At 45.1% G+C, this 22,618-nt stretch overlaps 1 protein-coding gene and 1 pseudogene across 1 annotated transcript in view; one reads left to right on the top strand and one right to left on the bottom strand.

The window, feature by feature from the left end:
• SLC6A11 (solute carrier family 6 member 11) overlaps nucleotides 1-22,618 on the bottom strand; it is a 143,463-nt gene that overhangs the window by 63,776 nt on the left and 57,069 nt on the right. The window contains exon 6 of the mRNA XM_066613372.1: nucleotides 17,045-17,179. Coding sequence (XP_066469469.1) covers nucleotides 17,045-17,179 — 135 coding nt within the window. The remainder of the gene's footprint in view (nucleotides 1-17,044; nucleotides 17,180-22,618) is intronic.
• Nucleotides 15,179-15,298, top strand: LOC136643129 (5S ribosomal RNA; annotated as a pseudogene).

The following is a 22,618-nucleotide window of genomic DNA, read 5'->3' as shown; positions in this document are numbered from 1 at the left end:
ATGGTGCACCTGAGTTCGATGATGCAAGAGTCTGGACTGTGCATGGACCAATGAATGAAAAACACTGAGGAACCATGTGGAAGAAGCCAGCACAGTTCACAGATGCAGTAGCAGCCATGAAACCAAGAACAGGTTTGATTGTAATGGCACAATGATGAGAGCGTCTATCCAGAATCGCACAATGATTCTGTGCAAGTCTATCCAGAATGGCACAATGACGAGAGCGTCTATCCAGAATCGCAGTGCGGATTCCGAGCCAACAGGTCCACCACTGATATGGTATTCTCCCTTAGACAACTGCAGGAGAAATGCAGGGAAAAATGACAGCCACTCTTTATAGCCTTCATAGATCACACGAAGGCTTTCGACCTGGTCAGCAGAGACGGCCTCTTCAAGATTCTCCCCAAGATTGGATATCCACCCAGGCTCCTCAGCATCATCAGATCTTTCCACAAGGACATGAAGGGCACTGTTGTCTTCGATAGCTCCACATCAGACCCCTTTGACATCCGAAGTGGAGTGAAGCACGGCTGTGTTCTTGCGCCAAACTTGTTTGGGATTTTCTTCGCTGTCCTGCTGAAGCAGGCCTTTGGAACTGCAACAGAAGGCATCTATCTCCAGACCAGATCAGACGGAAAGCTCTTCAACCTCTCCAGACTGAGAGCAAAGTCCAAAGTCCAGCTGAAATGTCTGCGTGACTTCCTCTTTGCCGATGATGCAGCTGTCACTACCCACTCTGCCAAAGATCTCCAGCAGCTCATGGATCGTTTTAGCAAGGCCTGCCAAGATTTTGGACTGACAATCAGCCTGAAGAAAACACAGGTCATGGTTCAGGATGTGGACTCACCTCCCTGCATTACAATCTCTGAGCATGAACTGGAGGTTGTCCATGACTTTGTGTACCTTGGCTCAATGATCTCCAACACTCTTTCTCTTGATACCGAGCTAAACAATCGCATCGTCTACAGAGCTTGCGTCCTGAGTACACTTCTGTACTGCAGCGAGTCATGGACTCTTCGCTCACAACAGGAGAGGAAACTGAATGCTTTCCACATGCGCTGCCTCCGATGCATCCTCAGCATCACCTGGCAGGACAAAGTTCCAAACAACACAGTCCTGGAATGAGCTGGAATCCCTAGCATGTATGCACTGTTGAAACAGAGACGCCTGCGTTGGCTCAGTCATGTCGTGAGAATGGATGATGGTCGGATCCCAAAGGATCTCCTCTATGGAGAACTCATGCAAGGAAAGTGCCCTACAGGTAGACCACAGCAGCGATACAAGGACATCTGCAAGAGGGATCTGAAGGCCTTAGGAGTGGACCTCAACAGGTGGGAAACCCTGGCCTCTGAGCGGCCCGCTTGGAGGCAGGCTGTGCAGCATGGCCCTTCCCAGTTTGAAGAGACACTTGGCCAACAGACTGAGGCAAAGAGGGAAGGCCCATAGCCAGGGAGACAAACCAGGAACAGACTGCACTTGCTCCCAGTGTGGAAGGGATTGTCACACCCGAATTGGCCTTTTCAGCCACACTAGATGCTGTTCCAGAACCACCATTCAGAGCGCAATACCAGAGTCTTTCGAGACTGAAGGTTGCCTACAGAGAGGTGCAGAAGTTAAGACAGATGCCTTAACTTACAATGCAATTTTCAAGGCAAGAGTGAATTTCTAAGCATCTTCTTCTAAACCGGGGTGCCCAAACCCCAGCCCGGGGGCCACTTGTAGCCCTCAGGGACCCCCAATCTGGCTCTCAGGAAGCCCCCAGTCTCCAAAGCTTCTGGAGCAGATAAGCCAGAGCTTCTGGCCCTCCAGAGATTTGCTGGAGCCCATGCTGGTCTGATGTGACTATTCTCAGCGTGAGGGCCAGCTGTTTGAACTCCCGCGCAAGCTGTGGGCCATGGGCTCCCTCTGCCTCTTGCTGTTTCACGTCTGTGAAGCAGTAGCGGCAGCAAAGGAAAGGCTGGACCTGCTTTGTGCAAGGTCTTTTATAGGCCTTGAGCTATCACAAGACCGTCACTCAATCATATAAGTTCCATCTCTAATATATTCATTTATGTAAATTTATTCAAATTTCATACATAAATTAATTCTTTTTTTCCCCTGCACCTGACACAGCGTCAGATAGATGATGTGGTCCTTTTGCCAAAATGTTTGGACACCCCTGTTCTAAACCATCCTGGAACAGATACTAGAAGATTAAAGTATTCAGAAACATGAATGAGAAAATATTCATGTTACTCAAGCATGAGAAAATTTTAGAGGCACTATAAAGGCAAACATAATTTTATATTCACATGTTTTTATTGAATTAGCTTCCAAATAAGGTTTATAGGATTAGCTGATGTGTTTATCGCAAAGAAAAGAAATGCCAAATTCTGAGTAAGTATGTTGTGTTCACTGGGCCCTCAGTATCAGTGGAGGATTGGTTCCATGAGTCCCAGCAGATAACGAAATCTGTAGGAAGACAAGGTTGTAGTGCTGAAAGGATTCACCTGAGGTGTGCGCCGGGCCTTCAAAGGTTGCTCTGGCCTTCCAGTGTCTTGAGAAAGCCTCCCAGACATGACCAGAAACCACTTCTGGTTCACATCTACTTCTGGTTGTATCCAAGAAGTGTTCTGAGGCAGGGGAAAGCCCGTGGAGTGCCTTCCCTGGCCTCAGAACATCTCCTGGGCGTGACCAGAAGCTGCTAACAACCAAGAGGCTTCCAGTTAAGAACATAAGAACAGCCCCACTGGATCAGGCCATAGGCCCATCTAGTCCAGCTTCCTGTATCTCACAGTGGCACACCAAATGCCCCAGGGAGCACACCAGATAACAAGAGACCTGCATCCTGGTGCCCTCCCTTGCATCTGGCATTCTGACATCGCCCATTTCTAAAATCAGGAGGTTGCACATATGCATCATGGCTTGTAACCCTTAATGGATTTTTCCTCCAGAAATTGTCCAATCCCCTTTTAAAGGTGTCCAGGCCAAATGCCGTCACCACATCCTGTGGCAAGGAGTTCCACAGACCAACCACATGCTGAGTAAAGAAATATTTTCTTTGTGCCTGGGGGCCCCTCTGAGATGGGGCTCAGAATCTGCAGATGCCAAGCCAGTGAATAAGGAGGATTCACAGTATATATGTTTCATACCCTAACAATTCTGCTAGCCCAGTAATGGCACAATCCTAACCCACTTTCCAGCACCGACATAAGGGCAATGCAGCTCTGAGGTAAGGGAACAAACATTCCCTTACTTTGAGGAGGCCTCTGTGAGTGCTAGCCAACTTCAGGATGCAGCACATGTCCCACTGGCACAGCTATGCCAGTGCTGGAAAGTTGGTTAGGATTCGGACATACAATCCAAATAATTATGACTCTTACCTTCATTTTTGACTTAAACAGAAAGGTGCCCTTCTATTCAAGAGATGAAAAGAATGTCCACCTCTTTTTCTTTGAGGAGAATGCACTAGGTTAAAGCCAAGATTTCTATTAAATGGAGGATTAGAAGAAATAACGTAGAAGAGGAGCATGCTTGAAGAGCTTTTAGTACTTATTGAGATTCACATCTTTTCTCTGCTTCTTCTAAATGGAAGGTTCATTTCCGACCACCAAAGCAATCTGAACCATTCCTCTGGGGGGGAGACTGAGACTAGTTTAGCTCTACAGTTACTGATCTGCTCTGACAGGCAACTGACCTTAGTCAGAGTGCTTTGAGTTGCCTGATTAAATTTTAAAGAAATACTGGAAGCATAGCAAAATCTTACTCAGATAGCAAAGGTTTTCCAGCAGCTTTTACAACTACTATATTCACATTGTTTATTGTGGTAAATAGTTGTTAAAGGGTCAATCAGACAGATTCCAATATAAACAAAGATTTGGAGTAAACAACAGGTGCACACAAAACAGTGCTAAATGCCCACACAACAGCATTGCCTCTATTATTGACCAACCATTTTTCCAATTAAATTTGTTTGCTAAGGTCATTAAAAACACCATCATACAAGATCAGAATAGAGAAAATAAATTATGACAACTTCCAAGATCAGTGTTTCCCAAACTGTGGGTCGGGAGCCAATTTTGGTGGTCAGGAAATGGTTTTGAAACATTAAGAAGTCACCTTTGCAAGCACCCTTGCCTGGTTTGCAGAAGAAAATTGTTAGCTGGAATGCTAACCTGTTGTATGAGGTAATTTTCATACTTACTTGGCAACCTTCAGTCTCGAAAGACTATGGTATCGCGCTCTGAAAGGTGGTTCTGGAACAGCGTCTAGTGTGGCTGAAAAGGCCGATTCGGGAGTGACAATCCCTTCCACACTGGGAGCAAGTACAGTCTGTCCCTGGTCTGTCTTCCTGGCTATGGGCCTTCCTTCTTTGCCTCTTAGCCTCAGACTGTTGGCAAAGTGTCTCTTCAAACTGGGAAAGGCCATGCTGCACAGCCTGCCTCCAAGCGGGCCGCTAAATGTCACACTTCTTATTTTCTCTGGTAATTAGCATGCCATAGATCATGTGTGAATCCAGTTTCAGCCTTTTGTCTGGCCTGGAAATCTCTAACTGGACATCTTGCTCTCTAGTTCAGCCTTCTGGATACCCTGGAATGACTATAAAAGTTTGGGGAAACAGACCTTGAACTCTTCTTCTAGGGAGAGTCTAGCAGATCTCTAGCAGCTTCAGGAGCACAAGATCTCAATTATTGATTAATAATTAACAATAATAAATCTCTATCTAGTGGGACATGATAGTCATTTTAAAAAGTGGGTCCTAGTGCTAAAAAGTTTGGGAAGCACTGTCCTAGATATATCAAGTAACTTTGGGACGGAAATACAGGTATTCCCCCGCTTGCTGATGGTTTGTTTTTCGATGATTCGCTCTTTCAGCGTATTTCAATTATACCCAGAAGTCATTCATTCAATGCATGCTCAGCTCTTTCAACCTCTCTCTGCTGTTCTAAAAGCTAAAATGTCCCTCCCCATGTTTATTTGCATATGACATGGTGATTCAAACTATTTTGGGGTGGGTGTGTGAGTGTGTGTGAGAGAGAGCAAGCTCTCCAGCAAGCACATGCCAGCTTTAGTTCTGGGTCTATTTCTATTCCTGAAGGAGTTAATGAGAGTTCATTTGCAGAAATCTTTGTGTGACAGCAGGAATATGCAAGATAAAAAAGCATTTGCAATTTGCTAGCTAAAACAGTGTTGGAAGCAACATTTTAAAAAAGGGGGGGCCACACCTGGCCTCCCCACACCTCAGAAGATTTCCTGGATGCAACTGGAAGGCCTACTTCTGGTCACATCTGGGAGGTCCTGTGAAGCCCTCCAGCCATGGGTCGGATCTGTGTTCAGTCAAATTCACAGAACCTGAGCCTGTGGATAAGGAGGATGCACTGTAAGAGCAAAAATTATATCAAGTGACTAATGCGATTACAACCCACTTCCTATTTTCATCCAAAAACCAGAAGTGGGTCGTTATCACATATCTGAGCAGTTTTGAGGTACAGGAAGGTTTGCAGAGGGGGCCATGGGCTCCCTGCATCCTCCAGAGGGCCATAGCAACGCCCAATAACTAAAATAAGCAATTTTTCCCTGGCAGTTGCATGATAGCAGGAATGCCATTGGTGTCCCTCCCCTGCAAGCACTTACAGCAGCCTACACTTTCTCAGAGAGTTTGGGAACCACGGACATAGGATGAAAGTCTCAATTTTGTCTGTGGTGTTGTTTACTTTTCTTCACAGCTGCTACACACTGGGTTGAAACTTTCATTGAGTTGTCCACTCCCATCACAAGAGCTCCCTCCTGATTCATCATAGAAAACCCAGAACCCATGCTCCCACTTTGGAGAGATCCTTCTGGAGCTCATCACAATCCTTTCTGGTCCACCATCCAGAAAAGTTTAGTGTCATCCACAAATTTGGCTACCTTATTCCTGAACTCCAGGTCATTTATGAACAAGTTGAAAAGCACCAGTCCCCAGACAGATCCTTGGGGCACACCGCTTTTCACCTTTCTCCACTGTGAAAATTGCCCATTGACACCCACTCTGTTTCCTGGTCTTCAACTAGTTGCTAATCCATAAGAGGACCTGTTCTCTTCATCCCCAACTGTGGAGTTTTCTTAGGAGCCTTTAGAGAGGGACTGTGTCAAACACCCATCTGAGAATCCAGATATAAAGTATCAACAGGTTCACCTACAACCACATTCCTGTTGACATTTTCAAATAATTCCAAAACACTCATGAGGTGAAATTACCCTTGCAGAAACCATGCTGATTCTCCCTCAGCAAAGCTTGATCTGCTATATGGTTTAAGAGTTTATCTTTGGTGAGGCTTTCCACCATCTTACCTGGAATAGATGTTAGGCTGACCAGCCTGTCATTTCCCAGGTCCTCTCTTCCTTCCTTTTTTTCCTTCCTCTCTCCTTTCCTTTTTACCAAACCAAAGCTCATGGAACCCGATTTACAAAGCAAAGCCAGCATAATATACAAGACTGTACAAAGTCTTTACGAATTACATGTTTCAGAAATTAACATGGCTACCTTAACGGCCAATTTTCCATTCTTTTTGGAGCACAAGGGAAAACTGTAAGCTCTTTAACACTAATTGATCTTAAAATGGAAAGCTTTTTCCATATCTGAATTGTTCAATGTTTGAACTATTATTCTGCACCTTATTAACCCTGGACTGAAACACAAGTTACAACTTTTCCAAAACAAGCAATAATAAATACACAGCAGGTCAAGGGATGGTTCAGGTACATGCTATGCAGCTTTCTAAAATCTTAAAGATCTGAAACTACCACATTTTGCTTCCATCAGTTGTGCATAATGTTATTTTGCCTCTTACTCACATCATAATAACAGTGTTGCTACAAAAGACCAGTAGGGAGAAATAATGTCATCTAGTCAAATTAAAGGGAAGGGGTGGAAAGACCAAAGGTGTTATGGTTACAGAAGTGAAGGAGGCCATAGTGGTGGCTTCACAATCTGGCTATCATGTGCCTTCATCCTTGGTTGGAGGCTCAAGAGGAAGAAGAGGAGGAAGAAGGGGCACACTAGCCAGATTGAAAAGCTGCTGCTGTGTGTGCACATGTACTCCAGCTGCTGTTCTGATTCAGAGGGAAGGATGGAGCACATGTGCTTCACAGCACTCCTCTCTGGACTGGCATCTGGGGTGGACTACCCCCACCCCTGCGGGGCCACTGGTGGTCTGTAAGCATAATATTTCTGTATACAGATACGAATTAGCCCTGCCCTACTATGGAGCCAAATTTACATACAAATAGATTTACATTTATGTTTTTGATATTCAAGAACAGTGGTACTGGGTCCAATCAAGATCTAGACCATGGCACATGTAGAGAAAGTATTTACATTTTTTTCCTCACGCTGTGGTTCCAACAAAAATGTCTTCTGAAATGCGCATGGAGGAAAGTTCCTATTAATAGCCAATAGATGCTTCTAATAGGTGGGCTAGTGGGAGGACTGGATCCGGGAAGCTGGTGGGACCAAGATCCAACACTTAGGCCAGATCTTAATCCCTCTCCTGGATGGCCCAACCTTACATCAGATTTGCACCACCTATTTAGGTGGCGTAGATCCAAGTACCCCCAAAGGGACAGCTGCCACATGACACAGAGTAAGTTCCTTGCACCAGTCCAGCAGGGTCGCAAACATGCCATAAGGCACGTTTGCCCCTCCACGGGAGAAAGCCAGGCCCGCGCTCAGAGAAGCGCCAGCCTGCAGAGGCTGATAGAAGCATCTGCACCGGCTTGGCAGATGCAAGCCTTTGGGGTGGGCGGGGAGGAGGCGGAGAGGAGGCAGGGGGGTGGTGTTCCTGAGTGGGGGGAGGGTGGACAGGAAGCAGGAGGTGGGGCTGGGATCCAGCACTTATGCTGGATCCCAATCCCCATTCCCGGGGAGAACGGAGTGGCTCCAAGCCGCTCTGCTCTCCTCTGACTTGTGTCACCTCAAGAGGTGGTGCAAGTCTGAGGAGACCCATAGGGGAAAGGATGCCTTTCCCAGGGATAAGGGAAAAGTTTCCCCTTGCCTCTGGCTGAGTCACTTTTGGCCTCTATCCTGCGCTGGCTACAGTGCAACCCTCTTGGCTTGTCTGTTCCAGGAGAGGGTAGGGTAGGAAATAATCTATTTTCTCAGTCAGTAGATGTTACCATTTGCCTCACTTCTATGCTGCCCACTTATACCCTGACCTTATTAGTCTGGAGAAAAGAAGCATATGCTGCTCTTGCTATAAATGTCACCAATAAAAAATGAAACAGAATTTAACTTGTAAGAAGCTCACCTCTGCTTCAAGTGATTACTTATTATATCACAGATTGACTAAATAAGGTCAAACTCCGGGCTTTTTCCAAATTGAAAACTGTGAAAAAGGACCACTGGCATGGTAGTGTGAATGTTTACTTGCAGATGTAGATCTGTTGGTGAGGCATACAAATGTCTGGATACACCACTTTTCTTTTCTCTTTTTGGGTAGCAGAAAACAGATCCTTACAGCCCAATCCATACCCTTACAGGCCAAGTGGCCTGCACCATATCCAGCACAGGTTAGGAAGTGGCTGTAGTGCAACTCTAGGTAAGGGGATATTTTTACAATGCCCCAGCTAAATTGCTGGTGTAGATCAGAGCAGCCTAGTATAATGCTGGGCTGCCAGGAAGGGGGTTAGCATCTAGCCTAAGTGCCACCCCCTTCCCAGGCCCAGTCTGCCCACCAGACCTCCCAACACTCATCTTCCCCCTGCCCTGAAATGCTCCATTACACCCTCTCCAGCCCTCCCCAGGTCAGTGCACACTTAGCATGTTCCATTGGCGCAGAGGCTGGATCTGGCCTCCGCGGGCCAGCACACATCCTCACACCAGTTCAAGTCCCGGAAGCGCAAACCTGCCTTACGGCAAGTTTGCAACACTCCTCGACCAGCACAAGGGACTTGCAACAGCTGATCAAGTGCTTAAGATTGCTCTTTTAGTGTCCTCTCCTCCAGTAAAACAAATACACCAAGAATAATGCATTTGTATTGCAGCCACCAGTCGTTTCTACCAAACCATCAGTGTAAGTCTCACAGCCCAATCCTGAGCTGCCCGGGGTGCCCAGGCTCAGTGGCACCAAGAAGGGCTGCCGCCAGATCCTGTGCCTCCCGGGCTACCGCAGGAGGCACCTTGCGAGAAGGGGACTTTTGTCCCCTTCCCCCGAGTAAGGTAAGCAGCCCCGCAATGGGGCTACTCACTTTACTGCCGAGTAAGGTAAAGGCACTCTTGTAGGGCACGCAGCCCTACACAAGTACCTTGGATCCTGCGGAGCAGAGTTCCGCTGACCCGCCTCCCTCCCTCCCCCAGCATGCCTCCAGCCCGCCCCCTGGCACGCCTCTTCCGCCCTCTCTCCGCCCCCCACCAGCCTCCCTGGAATGCCTACTCCCTGCCCCCACTTGCCGTGCCGCTGCTCGGCGGTCCAGGAGACCGCTCAGCTGTGGAAGCTGGGCGACCACCCCGCACTAACCCAGCACCGTCCGGCGCTGGGCTAGCACCAGCAAGAGCCCGGCGGTGAGGGTAGCAAATGTGCCTTATGGCACATTTGCGACAGTGCTTGGTGGCCAAGCAGAGGACTGGGCTCTCATTCATTCCATCATTAATCATTTTAAAAGAATTTTCCTTTTTGTGTCCATGTTATTCATCCTCTCTCTCTCAAATCTAAAACAGAAGAATTTATTTCTGTCTGAATACATCTCTGCCTCAAGGTGGCATTACTGCTTTGAAAAGTCTGGTGGTGTTTGTTTTAAAAATCAAATGTTTTGGTTTTTTCTAAATTAAACAACTGGGAGAACACACACATGTATTCCACTTGTAAAAAGCTTCTGCTCCTAGAAAAGGAAAGCACACTTAGCCCCAAGAAAATGGGAGGGCAGGAAACCAGGCACCATGGTAAGAAAAATTGATAACAACTTGGCTGTTAACATTATAATAGTTCCGGTACCAATACAACTCTCAGAGAAGGCAGCACCATTGTGGAATAAATTTCCAAGAGATGAAGAGAAATTAATAAATACCTTTCAGTTCAATAAAGTGAAAGTGGCAACACAGTAAATGAATTCAGGGAAGAATTTAGTGGAGTCATCAAAAACATTGACAGGCTCCATTGGCTTCAATTGGCCTCCTTACACCAAGTTCCTCTTTCAGGACTTACCATTTAATGTGGATAGTGGTGGGGCCAGACCTTGTCAGCCCCTGTAATGGAGAGCTGGTGACTGAGAGGAGACAAAGGGGACAGAAAAAGAAAAGAAGGAAGGGGCAGGACCACTGCAGGAGGTGGAAGGAGGAGGGAGACTGACAGGCAGTTTGAGAAAAAGAAACAAGGAGGAGAGTCAGCAGAGGCCAGTAAAACCGTGGAAGTAGCAGACCAAGGAACAGCAGCAAGAAGGGGGAATGCAGATAGTGACTGAGCAAACCAGTCAGAGCTGCAAGAAGGTGACTTGAGGTTTAAAGGGCCATTAACTTAGTAGCTGGGAAAACTTCTTTATGGGCAAAGGCAGTCAGTGTAAGGAACAGTGCAGCAGCTAAAGGGTGCAGGATGAATTGTATGCTGATGAAATGTGATGGAATAACCCTTCCTTGCAGTGCAATTGTGCATATGGCTTTTTATTGATTGAAGCCTTGTCTAAACCCTTACAATACTGTCTTACCCCCATTGGGGGAAAAAGGGCAGGTGGACATGACAAACCCCTCCCCTCTTTTCAAAGCCTCAGTGCCAAGTGGCCTTTCTAGGTAAAGCACTTGAAGGAGGACCACACGCTGCTCCTTGTAGAATCACTACCTGTAGGATAAACTACCTTCGTCTCCATATGGTGGTCTGTGGCAGACTCCAAAGATGGGAGAGCCAGGGGAGTTGCCAATGTCAGGAGGATCAGATGTAAGGTCAACCTAATTGTCAGTATTGATGAAACCACCGAAACCAACATCAAGCTGCCTTGAGTGCCCTTTACTGGGATAGAAAGGCGGGATATAAATTCTATAAATAAATAAAAATAAAATACTTTCAAGATCACAGCTGCTGTTAGTGAAGCTGTAAGTAGTGCTGATATGGTAGAGATACGTTGAGGTGGTAATGCTGCTCCATGGTGGTGGTTTTCCAGAGATGGCATTGACAATGGCGCTTCCTGGGATGTTGGACAGCTTCAAAAACAGGGATGTTCCCTTTCTCCATATTAAGGGGGGGGGGCTGGCCCATGGTGAGGCTCTGTGATGGTTATACAGACACAAGAAAGGTATATTATCTGAGAATCTCATGCTCATGTTCCAATCGGAGTGGTTGGCTGCTCTTGGGCTCCTGAACAGCCACACTGGCATGGTGAAGTATGTTTTATTGTGGTATATTGGGTTGAGAGATATCTCCATCTCTCAACTTGGTGCCAAAGATCAGGATCCATGCCCTGATAGGAAGGACAATCATCTTGATGCTTCCACAATCTCTCCAAGTGAAACAGTAAGCAACATCAAAATGTCTGCATTTGGAGAGGAACCCACCAAAGGCATCTTGGGGGTTGACCTCAAAGAAGGAGGTGCCCCTGACATGGCCTTTGCAGGAGTGAGGACTGTCTCCCATAGATGAGGTGAACATACTGATCCTTCCTCATCTCTTTGAAAAACTACGTGCAATGAATGCAGGTATCAATGAGATGATAGTCTCTCAGGCAGAGAAGACAGGTGCCATGGTCACCATGTTCATCAATGGGTTTTTTTTTTTTGTCTAACAGTGATAACAAGTATTAAACGTGACCCTGCTCACTCTATCGGGGTGCCCAAACCCCAGCCCAGGGACCACTTGTGGCCCTTAAAGACTCCCAATCCGGCCCGCAAGGGAGCCCTCAGTCTCCAATGAGACTCTGGCCCTCCAGAGACTTGCTGGAGTCTGTGTTGGCCTGGCACAACTGCTCTCAGTGTGAGGTCAACCGTTCAACCTTTTGCATGAGCTCTGGGATGAGGGCTCCCTACACTGCTTGTTGTTTCATGTCTGTGATGCAGCCAGTGGTGTAGCAAATGGGGTAGCAGTTGCACCAGGCATCAAGCTTTCGGGGGGCAACAAGCTGAGCTTGACAATCTAGTGACCAAAATTGTGAAAATCTTGATATGAATACATCACTGGAAAGGTAATTTCATTCAGAATGCAAAGAAACAAATCTTTGGCATATCTGTATTCTATCAAAAGTTATGGCCAATTAACCAGAAAATAAAAACACAACTACCTTATGGAACAAAAAGTGGATTTTCTTAACTCAAAACAGGGGGAGAATAGCCATCCCTCTTCATCTCATACCAATCAGGGGCACACTTTTTATTTATTTTTAATTAAATCTGATTTTGTCTTGGAGTGTGTGGGGGGGGGGGTTTACAAATCTTCTTTGGCCCCAGGTACCAGATAGATGCCTTAGCCATGCCACTGGCTGGGGGAGGTGACAGAGCAACTGGGTGGTGAGCTGCTAAGGAGAGGCAGGTTTCCCCCCCCCCCAATTTTCACTTTTTAAAAAGCCCGGTGTGATTTCACTTCCAGTTGTGACATCACTTCCGGGGCAACTTTTTGAGCTTGGCACCAGACTACACAATCATTAGCTATGCCACTGGATGCGGCAACAGCAGTGCTGGCCTTGCTTTGTGCAAAGCCTTTTATAGGCCTTGAGCTATTGCAAGACCTTCATTCATTCATATAAGTTCAATCTCTAATATATTTGTTTTTGTAAATTTATTCAAATTTGAAATGTAAATTAATTCTTTTTTTCCCGGCCCCCGACACAGTGTCAGAGAGATGATGTGGCCCTCCTGCCAAAAAGTTTGAACATGCCTGCACTATATGATAAACAGCGTTAACTACTCTACTAACAAACCTAAGAAGTAATTAATAAACCTAACAACTACTAACTCTGTTAAAAATGTTATATAATGAAGAGTTCACATTTTTGTTTTGTGATGAGGAACAAGGGGAAATAGCCTAATTTGTATTATTATTATTATTATTAATATTATTATCATCACCATCATCATCATCATCAATATAATGCTTTTCAACAAAAATGTTCACAAAGTGAGTTGCAGAGAAGACAGACAGACAGACAGACAGACAGACAGACAGACAGACAGACACTGGTCCTGCATCAATAGCTCTTGAAAAGGAACTGAGAGATTGGGCATGCTACCTGTACTGGTGACAAGCAACTGTGAATGGGTCACCTGACTCAAGTGTAGCAGCAGAGCATTCAACCAAGTTCTGGAAGCTTCTAAGGTTGACTCCATGTGTGCAAAGTACTCCACTGCTTATGACTGCACAGAGACCACAAAGAAGAACAGGCTGGTCCTACACCTTAATTAACTGCTTTTCATGAAAGACTTGGGGTTTGACTTGTTTTTTTGCCCACAAGCAAATGTTTTGTTAAAACCATGAAGACTGAGGTACAGAAATGAATTTCATGTAGCAATGGGGAAAAATGTGGACTACACATTGCTGACTGAAATCAGCAATCCTATCCTTCAAATAAGTCCAAAGGCATTCATGAGAAGGAAATGCAAGCATAATGAAGCAAGCAGCTTTTTAAAAGCCTGCCTGAGTTTCAAAAACTACTGAAAGAATTACAGTACTGTGCTAACTGGAAATTGTCATGGTAACAAAGTGAGCCTTTAGAAGTTAAAATCAGGAGAGCAAATGGGCATATAAAAACATCTTGTAAATTTACAGTAAACAAAGTAGCATCACTGCTGTGTTTAAACAGCTTTCACACACTGTTTTCCTGAACAGATAAGCAGTACTGTTTTCAAAGTGCCTGTAACTGATGGATCTAAATTCCTTTCACAAGGTCCCTGGAACGGCACTACATACCTGTGCACCACTTTGAAAGCAAAGGCTGAAAACGTTTAAAATAGTATTGTCACTGGTATGCAGGAATAATTAAAAGGGTGATATTAGAATAGTTGTTGCAGTCGGGAGGCAGGCTGTGCAGCATGGCCTTTCCCAGTTTGAAGAGACACTTGGCCAACAGTCTGAGGCTAAGAGGCAAAGAAGGAAGGCCCATAGCCAGGGAGACAGACCAGGGACAGACTGCACTTGCTCCCGGTGTGGAAGGGATTGTCACTCCCGAATTGGCCTTTTCAGCCACACTAGACGCTGTTCCAGAACCACCATTCAGAGCGCGATACCATAGTCTTTCGAGACTGAAGGTTGCCAATAACAATTAGAATAAATAAAAAATAGGATTTTAAAAGGGAATTCCTATTCAGTATGGGGTCCTTTTCTTCAATACTGAATGATGATATCCCATAATATGAAAATTGGGGCACAATCCTCTCCTTCTGCACTGGTGGTCCACATGCTCCATTCACAAACATGCCAGAAAGCATGTTGCCACAACACAGGTTCCAGGCCCACTAGTGGAAAGGCCTACACCATCCCGCTGGCACCAGCGCAGGGAGCAGCACATGCCACAGCAGGAAAGTTCCCGCTGGGCAGCACAGAGGTGGGGGAAGGGTGGAAGAGAGCAGGGAGGGGCAGAATGGGGTGGGGCAGCAAGCGACAGGTCAGGGCTGAAAGGGGGTGGGATCAGCAGCTCTCCTAACCCCCTTCCAGGGTTTAATCCACAAACACAGATCACATCACATCAATTGGGACCATCATACTGTGAGCCTCCACATAAATACTGCATGACCAATGTAAGTTTAGATAATATGAGCATTTATAATGTGGTAAGCCTGGTTCATGTGATGCATAACTCCAGATGAAATGGAAGGGGTTAGATACCACTGGAAAGTCCATTGGTGGTCCTTAGCGAAAAATTCATTGCTTGGGTTTCATTGGCGATTCTTTCATTGGTGGTCTTTTCCCTCTCTTTTATGCAGGGAAAGAGGGAATATGGAATTGCAGTAAAGGTTAAAGTGCAGAAAGTCAGAGTGCAGGTAGGATACTGATACAAATAATCCTACAGAATTCTCACCGCATATGTAATGAAGCATGAAGTTACAATGGAAGTCAATTCAAATTTGCCATCTCTCTTTGAAAAGGATATGCAGATACATACAATAGTTACATTTCAGAGAAATCTGCACATACACACACATATGTGTGTGTGTGTGCATGTGCACAGATTTCTCTGAAATGTCAATCAGAGCCCACTTTCACTTTTGGATTGAGAACTGGAACTGGACTCTGATTACCAATCAAAACTATTTGACAGCAACTGTTACCCTGCACATGCCCAATCTCGTCTGATCTTGGAAGTTAAGCAGGGTCAGGCCTGGTTAGTACTTGGATGGGAGACCGCCTGGGAATACTGGGTGCTGTAGGCTTATACCATAGTCTTTCGAGACTGAAGGTTGCCAACCATATTTGCAGCAGCAGGGAGACCCACAGAGGGAGCTGCGAGCCTGTTGCACCCTGCTGGAGGCAAGTACAACTCCCCAGGTAGGTTTACAATTCCCTTAGCCCTGGTGGTGCCATAGCACCATTGCTCCCACCCTGCTCCCACAAGGACTTACCAGGTTCCCAACTCCTGTGTTGGAATTTGGGAACTACTGGACTATTATATTATATCTGTGCATAAATTGCTTGCTACATGGTTGACTGCGTAGAAACTCATACAAGAAGTTGACTCAAAACCGTATGAACCCAGCTTTTTCTTAAGTCGTTAGTTTCACGTGTGTCCACTACGAGTTTCTTCTCACCATAGTGAAAAGTTGCTTGAGACATTTTCTCAGGTCAAGCTACATATCTGCAGTTTAATTGCAGTTGCAAAGCATCATTTAAAATTAAAATATACCAAGATACTAAATCAATAAAAGCATACTTAAGTTGTTTAAATATTTACCTTTTAACCAATTAATTTAATTCAAATAAACTTTGACATTACTGAAAGCTGAACACAGATTCATTTTTGAGATTCTAGAAGAAGCATCAAATAATTCATAAAAACAGCCTCCAAAAAAAGAAGTGTTCCCTAAACTCATAGCCCAGCCAATTAAAATCTACCCAGGCCAATTAAAATTGGCCTCCACCAATTATTAATAAACTAATTAATTACTGCTGAAACCAATTAAAACTGACAGCACCAAAAAAACAACAATCAAAAGATAAAAGGGACAGCAGAATTCCACGCACTCCTAGTTCTTCATTTCTGCTATTCTCTCTTTCTTTCCGAGAAGCCAACAGAACATTTTTTTCAAACCCCTTTTGCATTTCTCACTATTCACAGGCCTCATTTGTTCTCCATTTGATAGTGGCTAGTGTTAACCTTCTTGAAATGGAGGCCTATGTTCAAAATCTACAACACATTTTCATTATTTTTCACTAGCTTTTCAACAGAAGTTCATACCTAAAAAACATTATTTTATTAGAAGAACATTACATATGTTAGCATATTCAGAAGTACTAAGAAGGAGAAGGATTTTCCCTCTCTGGATATCTTCAAGCAGAGGCTCAACAGACACCTGCTGTAAATGCTCTAGGAGGATTTCCTGCGACAGGCTTATTGGAGATTGGACTAGCAGACCCTTGTGGGTCGAAATCTATGATTCTGTGAAATGAGACAGCACATCTCTGCCACCAGTTTCAAGCCCCATTTCAGTTCCTATTTGCAGGTTGAACATTATATCACTGCTCAGGTGTCGCACTGAACAACACCCAGTCTTTAAGAAGTGAAGGCTGCAGCATGGCATCCACTGCAGTAAGTCAGCAGCAAGTTGGACAGGATTGAGGGCCCAGTCCCATCCAGTTTTCCAGCACCAATGCAGCCACAGTGCAGCCCTAAGGTAAAGGAACAAATGTTCCCTTACCTTGAGCAGGCCTCTGTGACTGGTCCCCCACTCAGAATGCACCCCACATCCCATTGACACAGCTGTATCTGCACTGGAAAGTTGGATATGATTGGGCCCCGAGTTCTTAGTTATTTCCCCTCCCCCCCATTCCAAGCCCTTATATAGAAAATATTGGCATGGATAAAGAGAGATGGTCTTAATATGTAAAGTATAGATAAGTGAAAATCTGTATAGTGAGCTTATAAGGAGAGATGAGTGTACAGTGTTTACACTTGGTCCTACCTGTGGGTCAGAAAGTCGAGATAGGTCAGGGTACAAGTAGAATTTTATTCCTTCGGTTGCCCCAGGAAGTGTTACTCCTCGAATCAACAGAATCAAGAGCATGATGTAAGGGAACGTAGCAGTTACATAAACAACCTGTGAACAAAGAAGAAAATGCATAACAAATTATTTTGGCAATGAAAAGTTAAACTTTAGTTAGCATTCCAAAATATAAGCAATACACTTAGTTTCAGCTTAAGTCTGAAAATTCAGTGGATGCTTTGTCCTCCACTGGCCAAAAATAAGCCAATGTGTTCCAAGGGCAAGACCAGGGGTGCTCAATAGGTGGATCGTAATCTACTGGTAGATCGCGAGGCAAAATGAGTAGATCGCGGAGTGCCGACCCCCCCCCCCTTCAGGTGCCTCTGGGAGGAAACGCCGGGAGTAAGGCCCATTGTACTCAATGGGGCTTACTCCCAGGTAAGCGTGGCTAGGATTGCAGCCTCACAGCCTAATCCTAGGCATGTCTACTCAGGAGTAAGTCCTGTTATACTCAGTGGGGCTCAAGGTACACCAACATACATTGTACACATAAATGTTATATGTTATGATGGCGCGAACATTGTAAAAAAAACTCTGTAGTTCTCCGGGCCTTGCTGGGTTTCAAAGTAGCTCTCGAGCCAAAAAAGTGTGAGCACCCCTGGGCAAGACTCTAGAGCAGGGGTTTCCATATTATGCACCACAGGGCACTGCAGTAAACTAACAGGAGCACCACAGGACGTCCCCAATGGCTTCTTCCCAGGTCTCCTGGGTGCTGCCATCTTGGCTCTCATGATATCCAAGATGGCAGTGCTCAGGAGAGCCAGGAAACCATGAAAGAAAACTGCTGTGACCATGGGAACCACTGCTCTAGAATGTTGTGTCTGTTTCATTCTGGTTCAAATCAAGTTCTAGCCATGAAAATACTGGGTTGGCCATGGAAAATCTATGGATCTCAACTTCTGTGTTGTGTCTATAAATGGTAATAATATTGACTGACTAACCTGGAGGGTGTTTGGGAATCATTATAAAACATTTGGCATAATGAATGTGCTGAGTAGTGATAAAATAGGCTCTGTCGTTATCTTTTTCATTCAGATATTTCATTTCAGATATTGATGTCTGTGCAAACAGAGCTTTGCAAATTTCCCTGTAAGGCTCTAAGGCAGTGGTTTTCAGACTGGGGCGTCGCGACACCCCAGCCTGAGGGCCCTGGCCTCTTTCCGCTTAAGGGGCGGGGGCAGCCAGGAGGCAGGGAAGAGGCAGCGGCCCGATCCCCAGGATCGTGCTGCTCAGGGGGCTGCAGGGGCTTGGGTGCACTTAACGGAGCCTCCTGCAGCCTCCCGGGGGTGCGGGGAGCCCTGCACGACCTTCTGCGGGGTTCCCCATGTCAGGGAAAGTGAAAGCAGGGTGACTGCACCCCGCTCCGCTAAACCGGAAGTGGGGCGCGATTGCTCCACTTTCTCTTCTGACGGGGCTGCAGGGACTGGGATGCACTCACCAGTCCCTGCAGCAGCTGTCCCTCCAACTGCATGAGCACCTGCAAGACTCCCCAGGACAGGGAAAGAGAAAGTGGAGCAATCGAGCCCCACTTCCAGTTTAGCAGAGCAGTAAGCAAAGACTGTGGGTTTCAAACTCTCTGAGAATGAATTCTTAGGTTCATGCTTTTTATTCTTGACATCAAACATGAACAATATAATGTTCATGGAATTCTGACTTTGCTTTAATAAACAAATAGCTCCATCTTGTTAAACTATTGTGACTTAATATATATTGTAACAGCAAACTCTACAGGAAATGCTTTTGTCTCAAACTGTTGCAGTTTTCGAAACTGTGTATTACATGATAACAATTTAGAAGTCATTTATGAAGTCATTATAATGGTAAGCAAAAGGAAAAATATTTCTGGAAATGAAAGAATCTTAAACAACAGCAATTAAGAACAACAGGTATTAGTGATCAACTGAGCACAAACATTTTATTAGACTGTGTTCATAAATTATTTCATTAAAGCAGGGGTGCCCAAACCCCGGTCCAAGGGCCACTTGTTGCCCTTGGTGGCTCCCAATCTGACCTGCAGGGAGCCCCTAGTCTCCAATGAGCCTCTGGCCCTCTGGAGACTTAATGGAGCCTGTGCTGGCCCAACGCAATTGCTCTCAGTGTGAGGATGACTATTCAACCTCTCACCTGAGCTGTGGGACGAGGGCTCCCTCCACTACTTGCTGTTTCATATCTATGATGCAGCAGTGGCAGCAAAGGAAAGGCTGGCCTTGCATTGTGCAAGGACTTTTATAGGCCATGAGCTATTGCAAGACCTTCATTCATTCATAGTTCCACCTCTAATATATTCATTTATGTAAATTTATTCAAATTTTAAAAGGCTTTTTTTCCCCGACCCCCAACAAAGTGTCAGAGAGATGATGTGGCCCTCCTGCCAAAAAGTTTGGACACCCCACCCCTGTGTTAAAGGAAGACATCTTTAGATGAAACCTATATGTGTATTATATATATGTGTGTGTGTGTGCACAACAGAGAACTTTAAAAACAAAAGCTGTCTCTTACTGAGTCAGGGCCAACTGAAGCTCTTGGGTTGCCTGAGGCAGCTTGATAGTCCCGCTTTTTTCACTGCCCCAGCACGCCCTCTAAAACTCACACATGCCTTATGTCGCTCCTTCCTCCACAAGGGCTCTTTAAACAAAGTGGGAAATATGGAGCATGGTGGGACTGCTCCCTCATGAGCTACATTTCCTACTTTATTTAAAGAGCCCACATGGAGGAAGCAGCACGGTAAGGAGGCTGGCCCTGGCATGATAGACTGCAGGGAAGCAACAGGCATTTGTTCACTGCTCCCCCACCCTGATAAGTCACCTGATGCGAACATCATGGTTCGCGTCATGGATGGGCAGGCTGTGTATTGAATTATAAATCAAATAGGAAGTTTGAAATAGGGTTCAGTGATGGCCGCTGTGAAAAGCGCAAATGAAGCTGTATCCATATGAACATAAGCAATTTTGTAAACCTAACAAAGAATGCATTAAGTAGGACTGTTTTACATTTTCACTATATACAGGCCTCCCGCACAGTCTGTGGGGGTTCCATTTCAGGAACCCCCTAAGATTTAAAAAACCCACAGATAATGAAATTCACATGTTTGTGGGCCTTCGGAACACTTTCCAAGACCTCAGGGACAACTTCTGGTTTACAGAACAACCAGAAGTGCCATTTTAAGGCCTTAAAGGCCTTTGGGCTTCTCCAACTGAAGGCCTTATAAGGTTTTAAAGTGTCACTTTCAGTTTTCCCGTAAAACCAGAAGTGAACTTCTAAAGACGTTCTCAGGGCCAGGGAGGCCACATACAGCCTTCCTGGCCCTCAGAGCACCCTCAGGAGATGAAAGGACCACAGCTCCCTTACCTCCAGCAGGTCCAAACTGCAGGTTCAGGAACCCATGGATAATGAAATCCATTGGTCCCGAATCTGCAGATACAGTGGGCCCACTGTATATATTAAATTGTTGACTGAAATTTTGCTTTGTGCAGAAAAAACAGTATGTTGCTTTAGTTCATTCCATAGGGGCTTTTCGACACTGCCACCAGCATTCCCTTATATTCCGATCAGACTCTCCTAATTGCTGACCCCCTGGAACAGCTTTTTCAGGTGTGGGCATTGTAGCTTGGGTTAGAAATCTGTGACACTTCATTTATGCATGGCACTGCCTTCTTCCTCACACACAAGAGTTGGGCAGGAGAATGGCTCCACGTCTTTAAGGGCACCAGAAAAAATTACATCTTGGGCATCTGCAGTGCAGGATAGTCTGTCAATATTTGGAAGTTTAGGGCAGGGCCTCTGTGAGGAATTTTATCAGGGGGTGCAAATTTCTTTCTGGGCACCTTCCCAAAGGTGGAGGAGAGGGGGTAAAGCAGAATGGGAAGAGCATAGCAACAGGAGTGGCAGAATAGAGATCTGGAGGGAGCAAAAAGGGCAGAGGAGGGTGACAACAGCTGGAAAAGTCTTCTGAGCCCAGGTCTCCCTGCCCAACAGCTAGATACAGTAATACAGAAAACCAAACACACTCCTAAGCCTTCTCTAAAATCTTTTAAATAAAGAAAATCATTGCAGAAAATTGTCATATTTAGGTTCACACTAGAATAAAAAGTGTCCGGTGTGCCCCAAAACGTACTTCTGCAGCGCTGTAGTTCTGTAGCTGTGTTCCTGAGCTCCTATACACTCCTTCATGGTAAGCAGATTCAAAAGTCAAATATCTACTGCAGCAGGTCAGTTTCCTCACAAATTTGATACTGTCATTTCAATATCATGTGAAATGAGTGTCACGTATGCTTTCCTTGGCCTGATACATATGGCTTATGCAGTTGCCATGCACCTATCGTAGTGCCTCCAGCATCCCATGTGGGCAGCAAGTCTGGGTGAGATCAGAAAATGTAAGATCCCAGGAAATGTCTGGACCCCCTCCTTTGACTCCTGGGCCCCCTTTTTAATCCTGGACCCAAGTGCAAATTATTCCCTGTACTCCCCCTCATGGGCCCTAGTTTTGCGCTTATATACTTTTTACAACCCATTCATCATGCCATGTGATCATATATTAACAAAGTGTTCCTGTTGGTGTCAAGCATCTTAAATCCTCAACCTTTAAATACAACTTCTGCCCTTTGATCAAACTAAGTTGTGCTGTGATTGCTGAGTTTTTGTTGCTATTCTTGGGATGGGGTACATCTCAATAAGCTTTCAAAGTGTCTTGTATTTTTCCTTTTTCCCAACATGTCAAGCTTCTTTTAATAAAAAGAGAACAAAAGTGTTTCTAATTACACTAGATCCTGTTTTAATTACCTCTAATTACTTAGTGTATTAATTTGCATACCAATGCTCAAAATAGTTCCTCCAAATCACAGCTATGCCCTAGCAATGTCAGAGTCTGCACCGAGAAAACAAAACAAATGTTCACTTTTTCAGCCTGTTTGCACTAGCAGTTTGACTCATTACAAGCACTGAAAACCTAGCTTTCTAGTTTATCTGATCAGAAATCACAGTACACAGTTTGTAGTGCAGCCAACCAGCCGGACATAAGAATAGTAATACAAAAGGAAGACAAACCTCAGGAGGAACAAAACAGTACACCACTAACCTGTTGAGAGACAACAAGCAGCCCTTAGCATGGTGAATTTTGCCTGAAAAGTTAAAAATAGATTTTTCATGCTGCTACTACAACAAAGCATGTCAGTTCGATGTTCATGCATTACATCATAGCAGCATCAAATCAAGATGAATCAGAAAAAAGGAGCTGGCTGCTGGAAACTTCACTCTTTTGCTTTAAGCATTAAATTATTGGTCTTTGGGGGCCAAATATATTTTTTCAACACTAGTCGGAAGTGTCATTTTTCACATTTAATTTCATGGCAATTATTTACATAATGCTATTTTAGTAGGAAATGCAAGTTAACCTAAGAAGACTTTAAATGGGATGAACATTTCAACTGGGACATTGGTGCAGACTAGTGATGCTTGCCCTATTGTCTTCAATAGGGCAATATCTTTCTCCTGTCT

This window comes from Tiliqua scincoides, chromosome 2 (genome assembly GCF_035046505.1).
Source record: "Tiliqua scincoides isolate rTilSci1 chromosome 2, rTilSci1.hap2, whole genome shotgun sequence".
NCBI lineage: Eukaryota > Metazoa > Chordata > Lepidosauria > Squamata > Scincidae > Tiliqua > Tiliqua scincoides.
This window is presented reverse-complemented; position numbering and strand designations above follow the sequence as displayed.